Source organism: Setaria italica, chromosome III (assembly GCF_000263155.2).
Source record: "Setaria italica strain Yugu1 chromosome III, Setaria_italica_v2.0, whole genome shotgun sequence".
NCBI classification, from domain to species: Eukaryota; Viridiplantae; Streptophyta; class Magnoliopsida; order Poales; family Poaceae; genus Setaria; species Setaria italica.
The window spans coordinates 5,439,946-5,455,534 of NC_028452.1; the positions used below are offsets into that span (position 1 = coordinate 5,439,946).

A 15,589-nucleotide genomic window follows, 5' to 3' on the forward strand; every position below is an offset into this window, starting at 1 on the left:
GTATTACAAACCGGGATAAAAGGGTTCGAGGGCTTTCGAGGGATTTAGTCCTTTTTTTAGCCATCCAGGGGACCCTTTTATCCAGGTTGGTGTTTCAAACCGGGATAAAAGACCTCCAGGACCTTTTTTTTCCACTAGCCTTTGCAACCAGGATAAAAGGTACCGGTTGGTGAGCCCCTGCCAGTGACCGAGTTTTAGTCCCGGTTCGTGAACCTTTTGTCCCGGACCAACTTTAAACCAGGATAAAAGAGGGCGCACGGAAGGTAAGTTCTCTACTAGTGATTGCTCGTAAATCATGTGCTGAAGTATACCTAATCTGTCTAAAAAACACTAGCTAGCAATGCGTGACATATACCTAATCTGTCGGTAGGTGTTGTTTCCTTATGCTACTCGTTTTACTTGGATTGTACTTTATCTTCTTAGAGTCCAGGATTGAACAGTTGACAGAATGCAACAATACGATCTCTTTCTTTGAGACGTGATGTCTAGTTTCTAGGCTTTGAGATAAATATGCAACTCAGTAGTAAAGTGACATTATAACTAAACTGAAGTGAAGAACTCAGTGGTTTCATTGTCTTGTAAAATTTGGCTCTTGTTTCTCAAAAAAAAAAACTTCGCTTTTCTTCTACGTTGTTCCATATGTGGACTAAGGCTACTTATAAGAGTTCTCTCGGCTTTTGTTTCCCGAGCATTAATTCAGAATCTGATTCCAGATTATTTATTATGCTAGCCTCTTCTAATGTCTATATCAGTTCATTCAGATTTAACTATTAGCCAGGCATCTTGTCAGCATACGTAGTACCCAAACGATAGTGATTTTTTGATTGAAAAGTGCGTTTAGCTTTCATATATAAATATGACAGCAATTTTTACTGTGCAAATCTATTTATATCCTACCCATAGACATTGAATTTATGAGTAGGATACAAATGTTTTAATCGCTGTTGACAACCAAAATAATTGACAGATGGCTTGCACTAATGCACCAATCAGTGGAGAGCATTGGCTTGCACAGCCGAACATGAAAATAGCAAGGTTACATTGCTGAATAAATCTATTCGGTTAATATTTAAATTGGAAATAGAAAAGACTAATCTATTCTTCACAAAAGCTGAGATCCTTTGCTATTTTGTCATACATCTTTACTACTCCCTCCATCCCAAATTACTATTCGTTTTGGGTTTTCTAGATACGAAGTTTTTGCTATGCATTTAGACAGATACGTAGCAAAAATTATGTATCTAAAAAAGTCAAAACGAATAGTAATTTGAAACGGAGAGAGTAGTATGTTATGAAACTAATCTTGGTGGACACTTATCTCCTGTGGTCACATGGGGTAAATAGGCTTGATTGTACATATTTCATCAATTCTATCTCTCATAGATATTCGTCAATTCTGTCATTTGTAGATTATAAGGGTGAGTGTGATGCATATATACATAAGCATATGTATCGAAAAAAATTATATCGATTCATGTTTCATGATTCTAGAATGACTGTGGCTTAAAGTTGCTTGTAAACTAAGAACATATCCAAAAGCTTCCCATCAAAGATTAAAGTTGTACGTAGGGAACACCAAGCCTTCCCATCAAAAGTGATGGTATCATCTCCGGTCACATCAAAGGCACAATTGTGATTGATACATAGAATTTAACAAATTTTTTTACCAAAATATGTCAATAGATATACTGTGAAACTCGATAGGTGGGGCGAGCATCACAAGAAATGTAAAAGAGACGCGAACGGGGAAAGGAGGAGCAATGAAGAGGACTGAGGAAGGCTCTAGAACCATTAATCCGACAGCTCCATTTCACACAGGTAGAGATCTGACAGCCAAGAATTATTGGCGACGTGACCCAATGTGCTATTGGAGTTTGGTGCTTGATTTGGTCTACGGAGATTTTCTATCAGGAAAATTGTCTTTTCTTAAATTTTTGTTAACTTAGGTTTTGATCATGAAGTTTGACAATATGTCTTATTCAAAAGTTAGTGTAAATATGTAAAAATATGTCACATTTAAATTTTGTGTATATTTAATGATAAAATAAGTCATAATAAAAAAGATATCTACATATTCTTTTAAATAAGATGAATGGTCAAATGTTGTGTTTAAAGGTTAAAAGTGACAAATATTTATGAATTGGAGGCTGTCACGAACCATGCACTTCTCACCTTTATATAATTAACTCCTGTAAAAAAAATATATACACTTATCCTGTCTTTTACTCCCTCCATCCCAAGTTATAGGTCGTTTTGGTCCTTTTAGATTCATAGACTTTGTTATGCACTTAGATACGCTCTATATCTATATGCATAATAATACCCATGTATTTAGAAAAACTAAAACGACCTATAATTTGCGACTAGGGAATACATCCGTTCTTATTATTCTAAACGTTATATATTTAGGAAATGAGGGAGTTATATTTTTCTAGTTGTAGTATTACTATGTGATTATGAGTTTTGTGATGACAAATGAAGTAAAAGATTTCTGCAACTGCAATAGCAAATACTGCTGTGTGCAGTCACCATGTAAAAAAGCGCGACTCCTAACAGTCTCCGCGCAGCAAATGCGGCCGCCCGATCCCGCCACCCCCTTCACGGCCGCGTCCCTCCACGAGCACGTCCTCCGCCTCCACCAATGCGGCGGCGGCGGGGGCGGCAGCCTCCTCCTACCCCGCACCCACGCGGCCTCCCTCGTCTCCGGCGCCCTCGCCGCCTCGCTCCCGCTCGCCGGCGCGCTCCTCCTCTCCTACGCCGCGCTCCGCGACGTCCCCTCGGCGCGCCTCGTCCTCCGCCACCACCCGCTCCGCCTCCGCTCCGCATTCCTCTGGAACTCCCTCTCCCGCGCGCTCGCATCCGCCGACCTCCCCGCCGATGCCCTGCGGGAGTACAACCGCATGGTCCGCTCCGGCGTGCGCCCCGACGACCGCACCTTCCCCTTCGCCCTCCACGCCGCTGCCGCCGCCGTTGCCGCGGGGGAGCACCCGGCCAAGGGCCTCGAGCTCCACGCTGCCGCCCTCCGGCGCGGCCTCCTTCTCTCGGACGTCTTCGCTGGCAACACGCTCGTCACGTTCTACGCGGCGTGCGGCCGCGCGGCCGACGCGCGCAGGGTGTTCGACGAAATGCCCGCGCGGGACGTCGTCTCGTGGAACTCCCTCGTCTCGGCATTCTTGACGAACGGGATGCTAGATGACGCCAAGAGGGCAGTGGTGGGGATGATGAGGAGCAGGGTCCCTGTAAACGTGGCGAGTTTGGTGTCTCTTGTGCCTGCCTGTGGTGCGGAGCAGGATGAGAGGTTCGGGTTGTGTCTCCATGGATTGGCGCTGAAGTCTGGACTTGACTCTGTTGTGAATCTCTCGAACGCATTGGTAGATATGTACGGGAAATTCGGAGACTTGGAGGCATCAATGCGAGTGTTTAATGGAATGCCGGAGAAGAATGAGGTTTCTTGGAATTCTGCACTAGGTTGCTTTGTTCATGCAGGGTTTTATGAAGATGTGCTGGAATTGTTTAGAGCAATGTCAGAGCAAGGAGTCACACCAGGGTCTGTTACATTGTCAAGCTTGCTGCCTGCTTTGGTTGATCTTGGTTATTTTCATTTGGGGAAAGAGGTGCATGGGTACAGTATAAGGAGAGCAATGGATTTGGATATTTTCATTGCCAACTCACTAATGGATATGTATGCCAAATTTGGTTGTTCAGAGAAGGCATCTGCTATCTTTGAAAAAATTGAGGCACGCAATGTGGTTTCATGGAATGCAATGATTGCAAATCTTGCACAAAATGGGGCTGAGTCAGAGGCTTTCAGGCTTGTCATCGAGATGCAGAAGAGTGGTGAATGCCCAAATTCATTCACCATAGTGAATCTGCTTCCAGCATGTTCAAGGGTGGCCTCTCTAAAGATTGGGAAGCAGATACATGCATGGTCAATCCGCAGAAGCTTGATGTCTGATTTGTTTGTATCAAATGCTCTCATTGATGCATATGCCAAGTGTGGGCAACTGAGCTCGGCGCGGAATATTTTTGACAGGTCAGAGAAGGATGACGTATCATACAACACTTTGATTGGGGGTTTCTCACAGAGTCCATGTTGTTTTGAATCTCTTCATCTATTTGAGCAGATGAGGTCTGCTGGAGTTGAGTATGATGCCGTTTCCTTCATGGGCTGCCTGTCTGCATGTGCTAATTTATCTGCATTTAAGCAAGGAAAAGAAATTCATGGTGTTTTAGTGAGGAGATTGTTAAGTACTCACCCCTTTCTGGCTAACTCTCTGCTGGACTTATACACTAAAGGAGGAATGCTGGATACTGCCTCAAAGATCTTCAATAGGATTACACAGAAGGATGTTGCTTCATGGAACACTATGATCTTGGGATATGGGATGCTCGGTCAACTTGATGTTGCATTTGAATTGTTTGATTTGATGAAGGATGATGGCATCGACTATGATCATGTCTCTTACATTGCAGTGTTGTCAGCATGCAGCCATGGTGGGCTTGTTGAGAGAGGAAAGAAGTACTTCAGTCAAATGCTTGCTCAAAATATGAAGCCACAGCAAATGCACTATGCTTGCATGGTAGATCTTCTGGGGCGAGCTGGTCAACTGTCTGAATCTGCTGAAATAATTAAAAACATGCCTTTCCGTGCTAATTCTGATGTTTGGGGAGCAATGCTTGGGTCTTGCCGTATACATGGAAACATTGAATTAGCACGATGGGCAGCAGAGCACTTGTTTGAGTTGAAACCAGAGCACTCAGGCTACTATACTCTGCTGATGAACATGTATGCTGAAGTAGGGATGTGGAGTGAAGCAAATGAGATTAAGACATTAATGAAATCAAGGAAGGTACAGAAAAATCCAGCCTATAGCTGGGTACAGAATGACAATAAGCTACAAGCTTTTCTTGTTGGAAATACCTATGAGTAGTGCGTCTCACCAGCATCCATGTGGTCTGTGTGCTAAATCGAGTCAAGCATCCTCTTTGCAAACATGTGCAGGGTTGTACTATTGTTAACATAACCATCCTTCAGCACCCTGTTCTGGCTTTCCAATCTTTGTGTGGATGTCATTCTCCCGCAGTACATCCCCTTGAAGCATGTTGCAATCTAGCTCTTCCTCTTTTCCCACAGCGCAATTATTGCGGGTTTATCAGTGATTCCACACTCATCTATCAACTTCTTCCACTCCACCTCAAACTGTGTAGGCCCCAGCGGATAATTTATCAGAGATTCTAGCTTCTCCTTCAGGTTTTTATCTTTGTTCTATGTGTACAGTTGGCCAAGCTCGTACTCCCAGACCCTTGCTATATGTCATCTGCAGTTCCTATGTTGCGATTTGTCGAATATAATCTTTATCACTTCTCTCATTGCTGCATCTCATCTCTGGTGGCCACAAAAAAAATATCAAACAGCAGTTTTCAAAGGAACCAGCAATACAATAGGTTGCAACCCATACAACACCTAGTTTGCAACAAGCAGACTCCATTATTTGGCATTTGTTCAATTATCAAGTTTACAATCAGGAATATATTATATGCGTAATTGGAGTAAAAGTCATACCTATTAGGATCACATAGGGCTGGTGCCCCCCATGCAGTTCTTAAAAGTTTCAAACAGTCATTTGAATGATTCAACTGTTTCGTCCCGAAGCAGCTTCAACTGTTTCGTCCCGAAGCAGCGCTTGGCCAAAACTGCCAAAACTAACATTCTTCAGGTTGTTATTGGCCCCCACAAACAACATGCCTAGAGGCATGTTTTTTATGTTTGTTTTGTGGGTCGTGTCAAACGTGATCACATCACCGAAATCCTTGCACTAAGCTCTTTGGCTCGCGTGACTCTAGAATATGCTCCTGAGCAACTTTGTTTTCGGATCAAAATCCACATCCTAACAAAAGTACTCGTTGCTCGAGTTGCAACTCTCTAAAAACTAAAAAAAGCTTGTCCAGATCACCATCCCTGCCCTCCCTTGCTTGCTCAGCATTCCTGGAATATAAAAAGAAATAAGTAAATTATTTTTGCAGCTATCAGGATACTTTTTAGTTATGCTACATGAGGTTTGGTTTCTTTCTTTTGGAATTTTTTTGGCTTGAGAACAGAGGGACCTACATGTTTTTCACATCCTTCTCTATGAATGGCCAGTTTTGACGGCCACCAAACAGCTCAGACATCACGTTCATCGCAGCCTAGTGCGCCACCTCATTCCTTGACATGATAGCAAACAGGTCATCCATCGCCGCCTCTCTTTGCTTGTGGGCATGCATGTACCTCACCATCCTAGGCGACGGGTGCAGCTTGTGGTTGTGAGCTTCCTCAACATCATCAAAGTACCATTGCTTCCTTTTCTTATCTTCTTGACCTTAGCACATACAAGGGCAGCCCACTCTCTTTGATGTATTTTCAATCTACAGTTGGTCATTCTCTTTATCTGTTTTTAGAAACCCCTCTCGATTGCAAACCCAGTGCTTAGTCTCCTTGCTATCCTCACACTGAACCCGGCCAGTCTTGCATAATCACAGTGAAAAAGGTAGACTTCTTTTTTTATCTCAAATGTCTGCCTCACCCTTAGGATAAACACATCAAGTATGTTCGGATCCAACGACAAAAATACACGGTGGTAAATACGAATGAATTCTAGCACATAACCAAAAACATATAGAGTTGCAATTACAGTATCACAAGTAGTTGCAATCAAAGTACAACTAATGTTGTAATCCTGCATCTGAAAAAGTCTTGCCAGATGATTACCAAATGTTGCAATCACACAACAACCACTAGTTGCAATAAAACTATACATAATGTTGCAATCCTCATCTGAAGTTGCAATCACCGCATATGAAGTTGTGCGACGGTAAATACGAATGAATTCTGGCAAATAAACAAAAATCAGATAGAGTTGCAATCACACTATAGCCATTAGTTGCAATCAAACTACATGTAAGCATTGCAATCCTACATCTGAAAAAGCTTAGCCAAATTATTACCAAATGTCGCAATCACAGATAGAGTTGCAATTACACTATAGCCATTAGTTGCAATCAAACTATAACTAATGTTGCAATTCTCATATGAAGTTGCAATCACCGCATCCGAAGTTGCAACATACATCAGGCACGACAGTTTATTTAACCAGGTGCAAAACAACATATACACCACGATGCAATCCACGCCTCAAGTTGCAAGCACACCAAAACATAATTCATCGTTGCAACTATTTTGTTTTACCAGTTGCAACCAGACAGCTCCCCCAATCTTCATCTAAAATCAATTTCGACTACAGACATCACAGCTTAGTTTTCCCATTTTGGGGTTGAGGTTGTAATCACACTTCGGATGCTTGCAATGAAAAATTAAAAAAAAATAAGCATGCCCTCCACGGACATCGCAGTTGCAATCAGAGGAGTGCTCATTGGGTGGAATCTCGGGTCAAGATTAGGGGTGATTAGTGCTCCAGGAGGAACCGAAGCGAGGGACGTCAGCATTGTTGTGTGATGCAAGAGATCACCCGATTCGCCGAGGACGATTGCTCCCGTGACGGGCGTGATCGTCGGCGGAACCGGAGGAGTTGCGGTCGTAGATGTAGCCGCCGCTAGAGACGATGCAATCAGATCTCCACCCCCCCCCCCCCCGCCGCGCGCGCGACAACCATCGCCATCTGTTGCTACAGATTGGGCTGCACAGCTAGAAGCGGCGATCCAAACTGGGGTAGTGACGGTGGGGCCATGGGCGCAACCGCAGATCAACTGAATTCCGGGGCTAGATTTTGTGGTGGCAGATCAGCTAGTTTGGCGGCGCGGACGGGGGCGAGGGAAGGAAGGGGGAAGGCACAGTTTATTTCTGTCGGAGTCCGGATGGGGCAGGAGGGATCTTTTTTATCCGGGCAGGTAGGGGGCGTGCGGGCCAGGGGGTTGTGCACCCGATGCACAAAATGCACCTGAGTGCACATACATACATACATACATACATACATACATATGCAGTTTGAATGTAATTCGTGGAAGCTCGGGCCTTCACAAGGTGGTATTGTGATGGGAGCGTATATGTGCGGAGTTTGCCTATGGAATATTCATGCCAGATGATGGTGAAATTAAGTTTGTAACTTTCTGTTTTTATGTTTGTCCTGGGATTAATAAGCTCGGTCCTGTACCTATAGTACAGACTATATGTATGAACTCCGTGAGTTCTTATTCCAATATTCTCTGTCATTTTATCTCATGTAAAGTTTAATGTACATCAACTGCAATAAATTGGAGATTCGTGTGTTGCAAATGTCCACAGTATCTCTCTGTGTCGTTGCAAAGGTTACATGCTACTTCCTCTCATCGCAAATATAAGTGCATCTAAAATTGTCCTAAGTCAAACTTTTAAAAAATTTAATAGCAATATGTATAAACATATATTATCTTAAAAATAAGAGTAATATATTATATAAATTATTTTTAATAGTGAATAATGATGGTCAAATTTGAAAAGCTTGACTTAGGACAAACTTATATACACTTATATGTGATCGGGAAGTAATGAGCAGTTCAATCTTATATTCGCACCACTGTGTTGCGGCCGACGTACTCACTAAATCATACCACACACTGACGCCACTTCTCTCACTGCTAAACCACACCTCTCCTATGAACGTTTGGATGTAACTTTGCACGTGCAGTGCGATTCCAGTCAGAAATTGTCGCGCGTCCACCGCCGGTCCGCCACATCTCAACAACCATCCTAAGCCAGGGCCCTGATCGTGGTTAACAGATTCTAGATTACAACCGATGATGCTAGAATTTGCAAATGCCAATGAAAACATCAAACACTCAAATCAAGATTTATCAGTCAAGCACGGTGGCTGATAAGTTCAAAAAACAGGAACGCAGACTTTTGTACCCTGCCTGCTAGATAATTGCAAATAGCACTATAGAACTTTCAATGGAGTAACACTACTCCCATTTCAGTAGTCTGTCAAGGAGAACGCCATTTTTCTGAGAGCTTTTACATGCCACATGTATCAAATGAAAAAGGAGCAAACCAATGAGAGCCAAGAAAAACTTCAAAATGTCACGCAAGTTTAGACAGCTTGATTATTTACTACAATTAGCAGAAAAAAAACTAAAGGGAAAAAAACTCAAAAATGCCGAATATGAGGAAGGCTCTAGACGGCTTCATGTGCTTACCACACTTAGGTTCTGAATGGAAACTATCAGTGTGCCGTTGCAATGGTACAAATTCCGGACATACAAAACTTGTTCTGACTAAAAAATTGTGAACAAGAAAACTTTCTGATAGCCTTCTGTTGCTTTGACTACTCCCCACAGTACAAAGCTACCAGCCCAGAGAAGTTTGGATGTTATTTTACACGTTACAGCTTATGACTGGACATATCAAGAGCTCTATCATATAATGCACATGCATACCCGATGTAGGACTATCCAAGTGAAGCAGCTCATCTGAACAAAACCGAAGATGGAAATCCAATAAGCACAGTTGGAGGGCACACTCAAGTCCTCTTCCTTCTCTTCTTACTTCGCCTCCTTTCACTCTCATCAGAGCTTGATTCCGACTCGGACTCAGAACTGGACCCTGAGCCGGAGCTTTCTGAACCAGATTCTGATCCGCTTGATTCTGATTCAGATGATTCCGGCTTCTGCTGCTGCATTATGAGGCGCGGCATGTTCTTCAAGTACTCCCTCAGGCTCTCCGTGATACCACCAAGACCAATGGAGGTGAAGAAATTGATGGAGAACCTTGTATTCTTTGGATGATCCTTGGGGAAGATTGACTCGAAGGAACCTTGCATGTTAGGATCATTAAGTCTCTCATTGAGTAGGCGTATGCCCAGGTGCTCCGATAACTCCTGTATTGCACAAATAGGTATATCAGTATTATAAATAATGAACAATAAATAGCTATGACTAAGAAACCGGCATCTTTGCATCATACCTGGAATAGAATTTTTATGAAAATCCGAGAAGAGGATGTTGTGTCTTCCTCTGTCAGCCGGATGTAAGCCAAAACGTGCCAAGGGAGTGCATCAGTCCCCAACAAATGTGCAAAGAACTTGGCAACATTCCTCAACTTGTTCGTTTCAAGGCGATGAATCATCGAATATTGTTGCACAAAACATTTTTCAAAGTTCTCTTGGTACACTTTGTTGATCATGCAAAACCGCTGTCCTAGCAGCCCATAATACCGAAGATATGTCCTCTCTTGACTGCAACACTCAAGCAGCATAATACACAGCTCCATCTGTCACGAAACAATCAATTTTAGTCAGGGGACCATAACAAACATTGCAGATTAAAACGCAGGTTGCAGGTTCTGCATTCAGCCATCAAGATAAGACAAACTGGACCATGTCTAATGCCCACATGAAAAGGCTAAACCCAACAATGCAAAATCAACAAAAATTGGCACATTTACAAAAGCTCAAATCAGTGTTAAAAAAAACTATGATTGTACTAGTAAAAATACAGGCTGTACATTTCTGAACTGGCAGATTAGAGAAACCAGACAAACAAGGCAATCAAGAAACTTTAACAAAAACAAACTAGAACCAATATAGTGCTTACCTCTTGACCAGGCTCAAGTTTAATTTTCATAAGCTTGTGACCAGCTTCTTCAAAATCAACACTGGACATAATAGTCAAATATATAGTTCTTCTTAGATTCACAAGATTTGTCTCTGTTCTATCCCTTATCTCCATCTCTTCCTCGTCCTCTTCTTCATCAGATTCTTCCTCTTCCTCATCATCAGAAGCGGCATCTGATCCTTCTTCATCTTCAGAAGATTCTGCTCCCAGGATGCTTCTCTTTAGGTTCTCATAGGCCTTCTCATCTTCAACAAAATTTGGATTTGCCCTGAAAACATCTGCAATTAAAGAAAGGTCAGCCTTACACCACACAAAAGCTGCACGCCCCTTCATTCATAAGGTTCATATAAAAAACGTCGCATAGAAGAACGTCCATGCAGCAAACAAAACCTTACTTAGGTTGGTCTCAGGGTCTAGGTCATCTTCAAGGGATATCTCATGTGTAAACTGGTCCTCCTGCTCCACAAGATCCAACTCTGGTCGGATGGCAGGGAATCCCTATAAAGAAAAAAAAATCATCTATCAGAACATTGAATGAGCATGCAATGGAAAAAACACCAGGTTACAGCAAGTATAATTTCACCTGAAATTTAGCCTTTCTAATTGCAAAAAGGCCTTCAATCAAAAATTGTACTCTCTTGTCTATTTCTCCTTCATGAAGTATGCCCCGAAATCTTTCAAAAATAGCTGCATGGATCAATACACAGGTAAATGTTTTTTGAATTAAGACAGAAATAGGAGGAAAAAACTAACATCATTCCTCAAAGTAATATATTCTTATCCACAATGGTCGAATCAAGGTTGAATTGAGTTTGTAGTATTTAGAAGAAAACATAACAATCACATTCAGCAAACATGAAATACTCCCCCAAATCACAAAGAAGTCTTGCTGTACACAGTATTCAAAACAGAAAAGTAAACATTAATCCCTATTTTAATATAGGTGAAAAACATTAATGAATAACAATGCTCCAAAAGTAATTCCCAAGACAAGTTTTATCATGTCATTTTTTTATGTCCCATTCAGTTTTTAATGAAGATGTTATTAATCATAATTTAAATAGTTGACTACACGCACTCCTAAATAATATAAATATATTGATGGCAAGATTTTATGCATCAGCTCTATGGAATATGACCCATGCAGAATCATTATTGCAGTTCTGCAGACAAATTGCATGGGCACTACCATGATATTTTTAACCTTTACCACAAGTATTATTTTTTATTTTTTAATCAAACGACACATGATGTATAAAATCATTTCACTAAGAAAGAAAGTACCAGAGGTACAACACCAAAGACATTTTCCGCAAGTATTTTTTAAAATATTTTCTACAAGTTAATTAGGATTTAACCTGTTTTCCTAGACTAGCTAACAGCAACTTGCACCACATTAATAATCCTCTAAAAGCAACTCTCACATAAAAAAACTATGTTACACAATAAATTTGCCCTTCTAAGTAGAGAAATTGCACAGGACAATGTTACCATATTTACTTTCATTCACATGATGACATAATAGTTGTACAGATACATCAAAATTTGTGTTCTCCTTAGCATCCGAAACCAAGAACATGATAAAAGCTGAATATCTAGGCATCCACTGTCATCTAGTTATAATTTGTGGGTTCACAGCAATACATCTTACAAAGTTAAACCTACATAATTTCCATGTTTCACCGAAACCCAGATAATCACATGGTTAACCTAAAAAATCCTCATTGTGTCCAAATATTTAAGACGTGATGTAAAATACATTCCTCTTATATGACTTGATAAATTAACCACTATGTCTTAGATACAAAACATGTGGGAGAAATGATATTGCCTTGCTGGAAACTGACACATTTAGAAAGACATATCCAAATAAGCACTGCCTCGAATAGCTTACCATGAAGACCTTGTGGAGATAGGTCCTGTAGCATGGCCCCACACTCTTTGACAAACCCAGCAGCCACCTGTCATTTGAGAAATATAGGCATACATTTCAGAAATCACATGAATATGTTGTTAAAAAAAGTAAGAAGTACACGAGATCCGAGTTATGTACCTCAACACTATCATCAGTTGGATTTTCAAGGAGTACCGTAAGAAGCTCCAGCGCTACAAGCTCATGTGCCACCACCTGATTTACCAGGTGTGCTATGAACTTGGTTGCTGCAAGCAATTGGGGCTGCAATCAAGGAGAACTTTAAGTAAGAAATATATGCAGAAACTGACAATCAGATACAAATGCAATTCTTTGTACTCAAATATCTTCAGAATCCTAAATGCTAAGTTTCACCCTAATAAGTACATAAACAGCAAAAGCATGGGGGTACATAAGCCTTATGTACAAACAGCATTTTTAGTTTGTATCCTTGAATTCTGAATCCAAGAAAAGGTATAGCCTATATAACTTTCCAAACCTGTATAGACCCAGCTACAAATGGCAATCGATGCTATCCTCAAGTGTTGTGAACCAAGTAAATTTCTCCCTTTGTAATTACAGAACAGCAAATCTATGGGTTTGAATCATCATTTCATTCATAGTCCCTGATTCATCTCCGGAATGCACAAGTCAATTTCGTTTTTGAGAATCGGTAAAAGTACCATAGCGCTACTCAAACTCATATATTCTTCAAAACAGGATAGCCCATTTTGTAAGTAGATAAGTTCAGACAATAGCAAAGATATTGATTACGATCAGGTAAATTACCACATATCACTATAAAATATTTCCGTGAAATCACCTTATGATGCAACTATACACCAAGCATTTATAATCACTAAATGAGTCACATTTAACTGAAAAGTGATAATATACCGATACATGTTGAAGGACAGCGAAGAGAAGCACACCTTGTCATTTCGCTTGTATGCCCTCTTGAGCTGGAGCACAACACGAACAAGAAGCAACCGCCCAATCTCAGGAAACTTGGTATTCACAACCGCGACAAGTGCAGCAAAAACATCGGTGAACCCAGGTGAGGCCATCTGTGACTTGATGCACGATTGGCAGAAGAGCCCCCGCCCACGAACAAGGTTCTCCGCAAAGAGCTCCGGCACTATATTCTTGATATTGGTCGCATTGACCTTATTCACCAGCCCATTGATGCTCTTCTTGAGAGCATCCCAGGTGAGCCGCTGGTACTCAGGGCTCGACTTGTCCTCCACCTCCCGCATCATCTGCGCCATGCGGAATGGTGGGATGTAAATCCCACCCGTGCGCCCAGGGATCATCTCCGGCAGCAGCGGCGGAGGTGGGGGAAGGGGTGGCGTCGGTTCCTTCTTCTCAGGGCTCCTCCGACGCTCCCCACGGTCGTCATCCCTGCGTCTTCGGTCATCCCGCCGCCTCGAGCCCTCATCTCGGCGGTGGCGGCGCCGGCGGCGGTCATCGGGTGAGGATCCCGACTCCGAGCTGGCGCTGCGGCGGCGGTGGCGCCGGCTGTCCCTCTCCCGGTCGCGCTTGCCGCGGCGGTCCTCCCTCTCCTCATCCGAATCCCTAGCCCGCCTCCGCCGGCGGCCATCCTCCTTCTCGTCGTCGGAAACCCTAGCCCGCCTTCTCCGGCGGTCGCCATCCTCCTCCCCATCCGAAACCCTAGCGCGCCGGGGAGGACGGTCGTAGACCTCCGCGTCCCTTCCGGGCTTGGCGTGACCATTCTCCTTCTCCTCGGAGGGCTTGGCGTCGCGGTCGCCGCGGCGGCGGTCGGGGTCGGGCGGTGAAGCCCTAGATCTGCGGCGGCGGTCCGCGTCGGCGCCGGGGGATGGAGAGCGGGGTGGGGACGGGGACGCGCGCCGCTTGCGGCGGCGCGGGGATTCGTCGTCGCGGTGGCTGTGGCGGCGACGCGGTGGGGAGGCGGCGGGAGAGGCGGAGGCGGCCATCGAGCCGCGAGGGAGGGGGTTTGCGGGTTCTGTGGGGGATATTTCGGGGGAGGAGGCGGGGTCGTCTCCGTGAGAAAGGATGCATAATCATCAAAATTCAAAATAGAAGTCGGCTCGATTGGTTCTGCATAACCGAGTATTGATCCGAATTTGGAACCGTAGCTGAATTTAAAAACTGTACTTGAAACTTCTACTTAGTTTTGAGCCACCACCATCGAACCCAGATCGATTCATGTAGGGAACACAACTGAAAAGGAATTATCAAGATCACGTGTATTTTGATAGTTGAAGGCAAGAGTATTTTTATGCATGTTTGGAAAATTGAAAAAGTAGAAAAGAACTTCTTTATTTAATTATTTTTATTTACTTGTATTGACATAATGATATCGCTAGATGAAAGTGGTGGAAATCCTTGATGGTTTTTCAATGTGCATGTTGAATTACGTATTTTTTAAGAAAATGTTAGAAAGGGTTAACATATATCTAGACTAAGAGTTATTACCTTTGCAAAAGTAACCATCTCTATTTAAATAAAAGTATTTGTATCTACATTTGCTACCATCTATAGGTTTTACTATGCCACATTAGTCTATCAAACTTGATGGTTAAATAAAAAGTATTCATGTCTACAGTCACAGGAGAAGGCTTCTAACTTGATGGTTATATAAATGTCTAATCTCAGAGTTGAGCTCTAAACTATAATGCTCATCCGTCTAAAACCATCCAGAGGAGATGATATTACAACAAATCGTCACAAAGAAATTGAATTGAAGAATACATCGAGAAAGCCTTTTCCCTTCAAAATGCCACTTCATAGATTTGACATCCACGTATTCCTCTAATCTGTTATCTTAATTAGGTCTAGTCCATTTTAACTTTCCATTAGGATTTTTACAATGACATGGTTGTTTATCACTACATTTTAGAATTTTTTTAAAAGATTATGTCGGATTCAGTGACCGGCAGTCCACTAGGGGTTACTGTCAGTGTTTTATACCCGGCAACCTACCGAGGGGTATCCCGAGGTAGTGATTGGTTGGTGGGGAATCGTCGGATCTGGAACTCGAAGGTAAAAATGAGGACATAAGACACGGATTCATACAGGTTTGGGCTGCCAGAGTAGTGTAATACCCTACTT

At 42.6% G+C, this 15,589-nt stretch overlaps 2 protein-coding genes across 2 annotated transcripts; one reads left to right on the forward strand and one right to left on the reverse strand.

The window, feature by feature from the left end:
• Window positions 1-2,570: 2,570 nt before the first annotated feature.
• On the forward strand, window positions 2,571-4,931 carry LOC101772126 (pentatricopeptide repeat-containing protein At1g18485). Its single transcript, XM_004963428.3, has one exon. The coding sequence runs from the start codon at window positions 2,571-2,573 to the stop codon at window positions 4,929-4,931; it is 2,361 nt and encodes a 786-aa protein (XP_004963485.1).
• Window positions 4,932-9,040: 4,109 nt separating this feature from the next.
• LOC101770247 (pre-mRNA-splicing factor CWC22 homolog) lies at window positions 9,041-14,451 on the reverse strand. The gene is made up of 8 exons (XM_004960631.3): window positions 13,429-14,451; window positions 12,638-12,760; window positions 12,479-12,545; window positions 11,168-11,271; window positions 10,980-11,082; window positions 10,564-10,862; window positions 9,935-10,240; window positions 9,041-9,848 (listed from the first exon to the last, which is right to left on the reverse strand). Exons 1-8 carry the CDS (start codon window positions 14,449-14,451, stop codon window positions 9,492-9,494), a joined length of 2,382 nt encoding a protein of 793 aa, XP_004960688.1. The 3' UTR covers window positions 9,041-9,491.
• Between the last annotated feature and the right edge of the window lie 1,138 nt (window positions 14,452-15,589).

What these genes read in the sequence shown, in the direction of transcription:
- LOC101772126 (XM_004963428.3), top strand. Translation starts at nt 2,571, where the DNA reads ATGCGGCCGCCCGATCCCGCCACCCCCTTCACGGCCGCGTCCCTCCAC.
- LOC101770247 (XM_004960631.3), bottom strand. Translation starts at nt 14,451, where the DNA reads ATGGCCGCCTCCGCCTCTCCCGCCGCCTCCCCACCGCGTCGCCGCCAC. An exon ending in CATACAAGCGAAATGACAAG is followed by an intron (nt 12,761 to 13,428) that starts GTGTGCTTCTCT and finishes CCTTGATTGCAG; the next exon opens with CCCCAATTGCTTGCAGCAAC. An exon ending in AGACCCTGAGACCAACCTAA is followed by an intron (nt 10,863 to 10,979) that starts GTAAGGTTTTGT and finishes CTTTAATTGCAG; the next exon opens with ATGTTTTCAGGGCAAATCCA.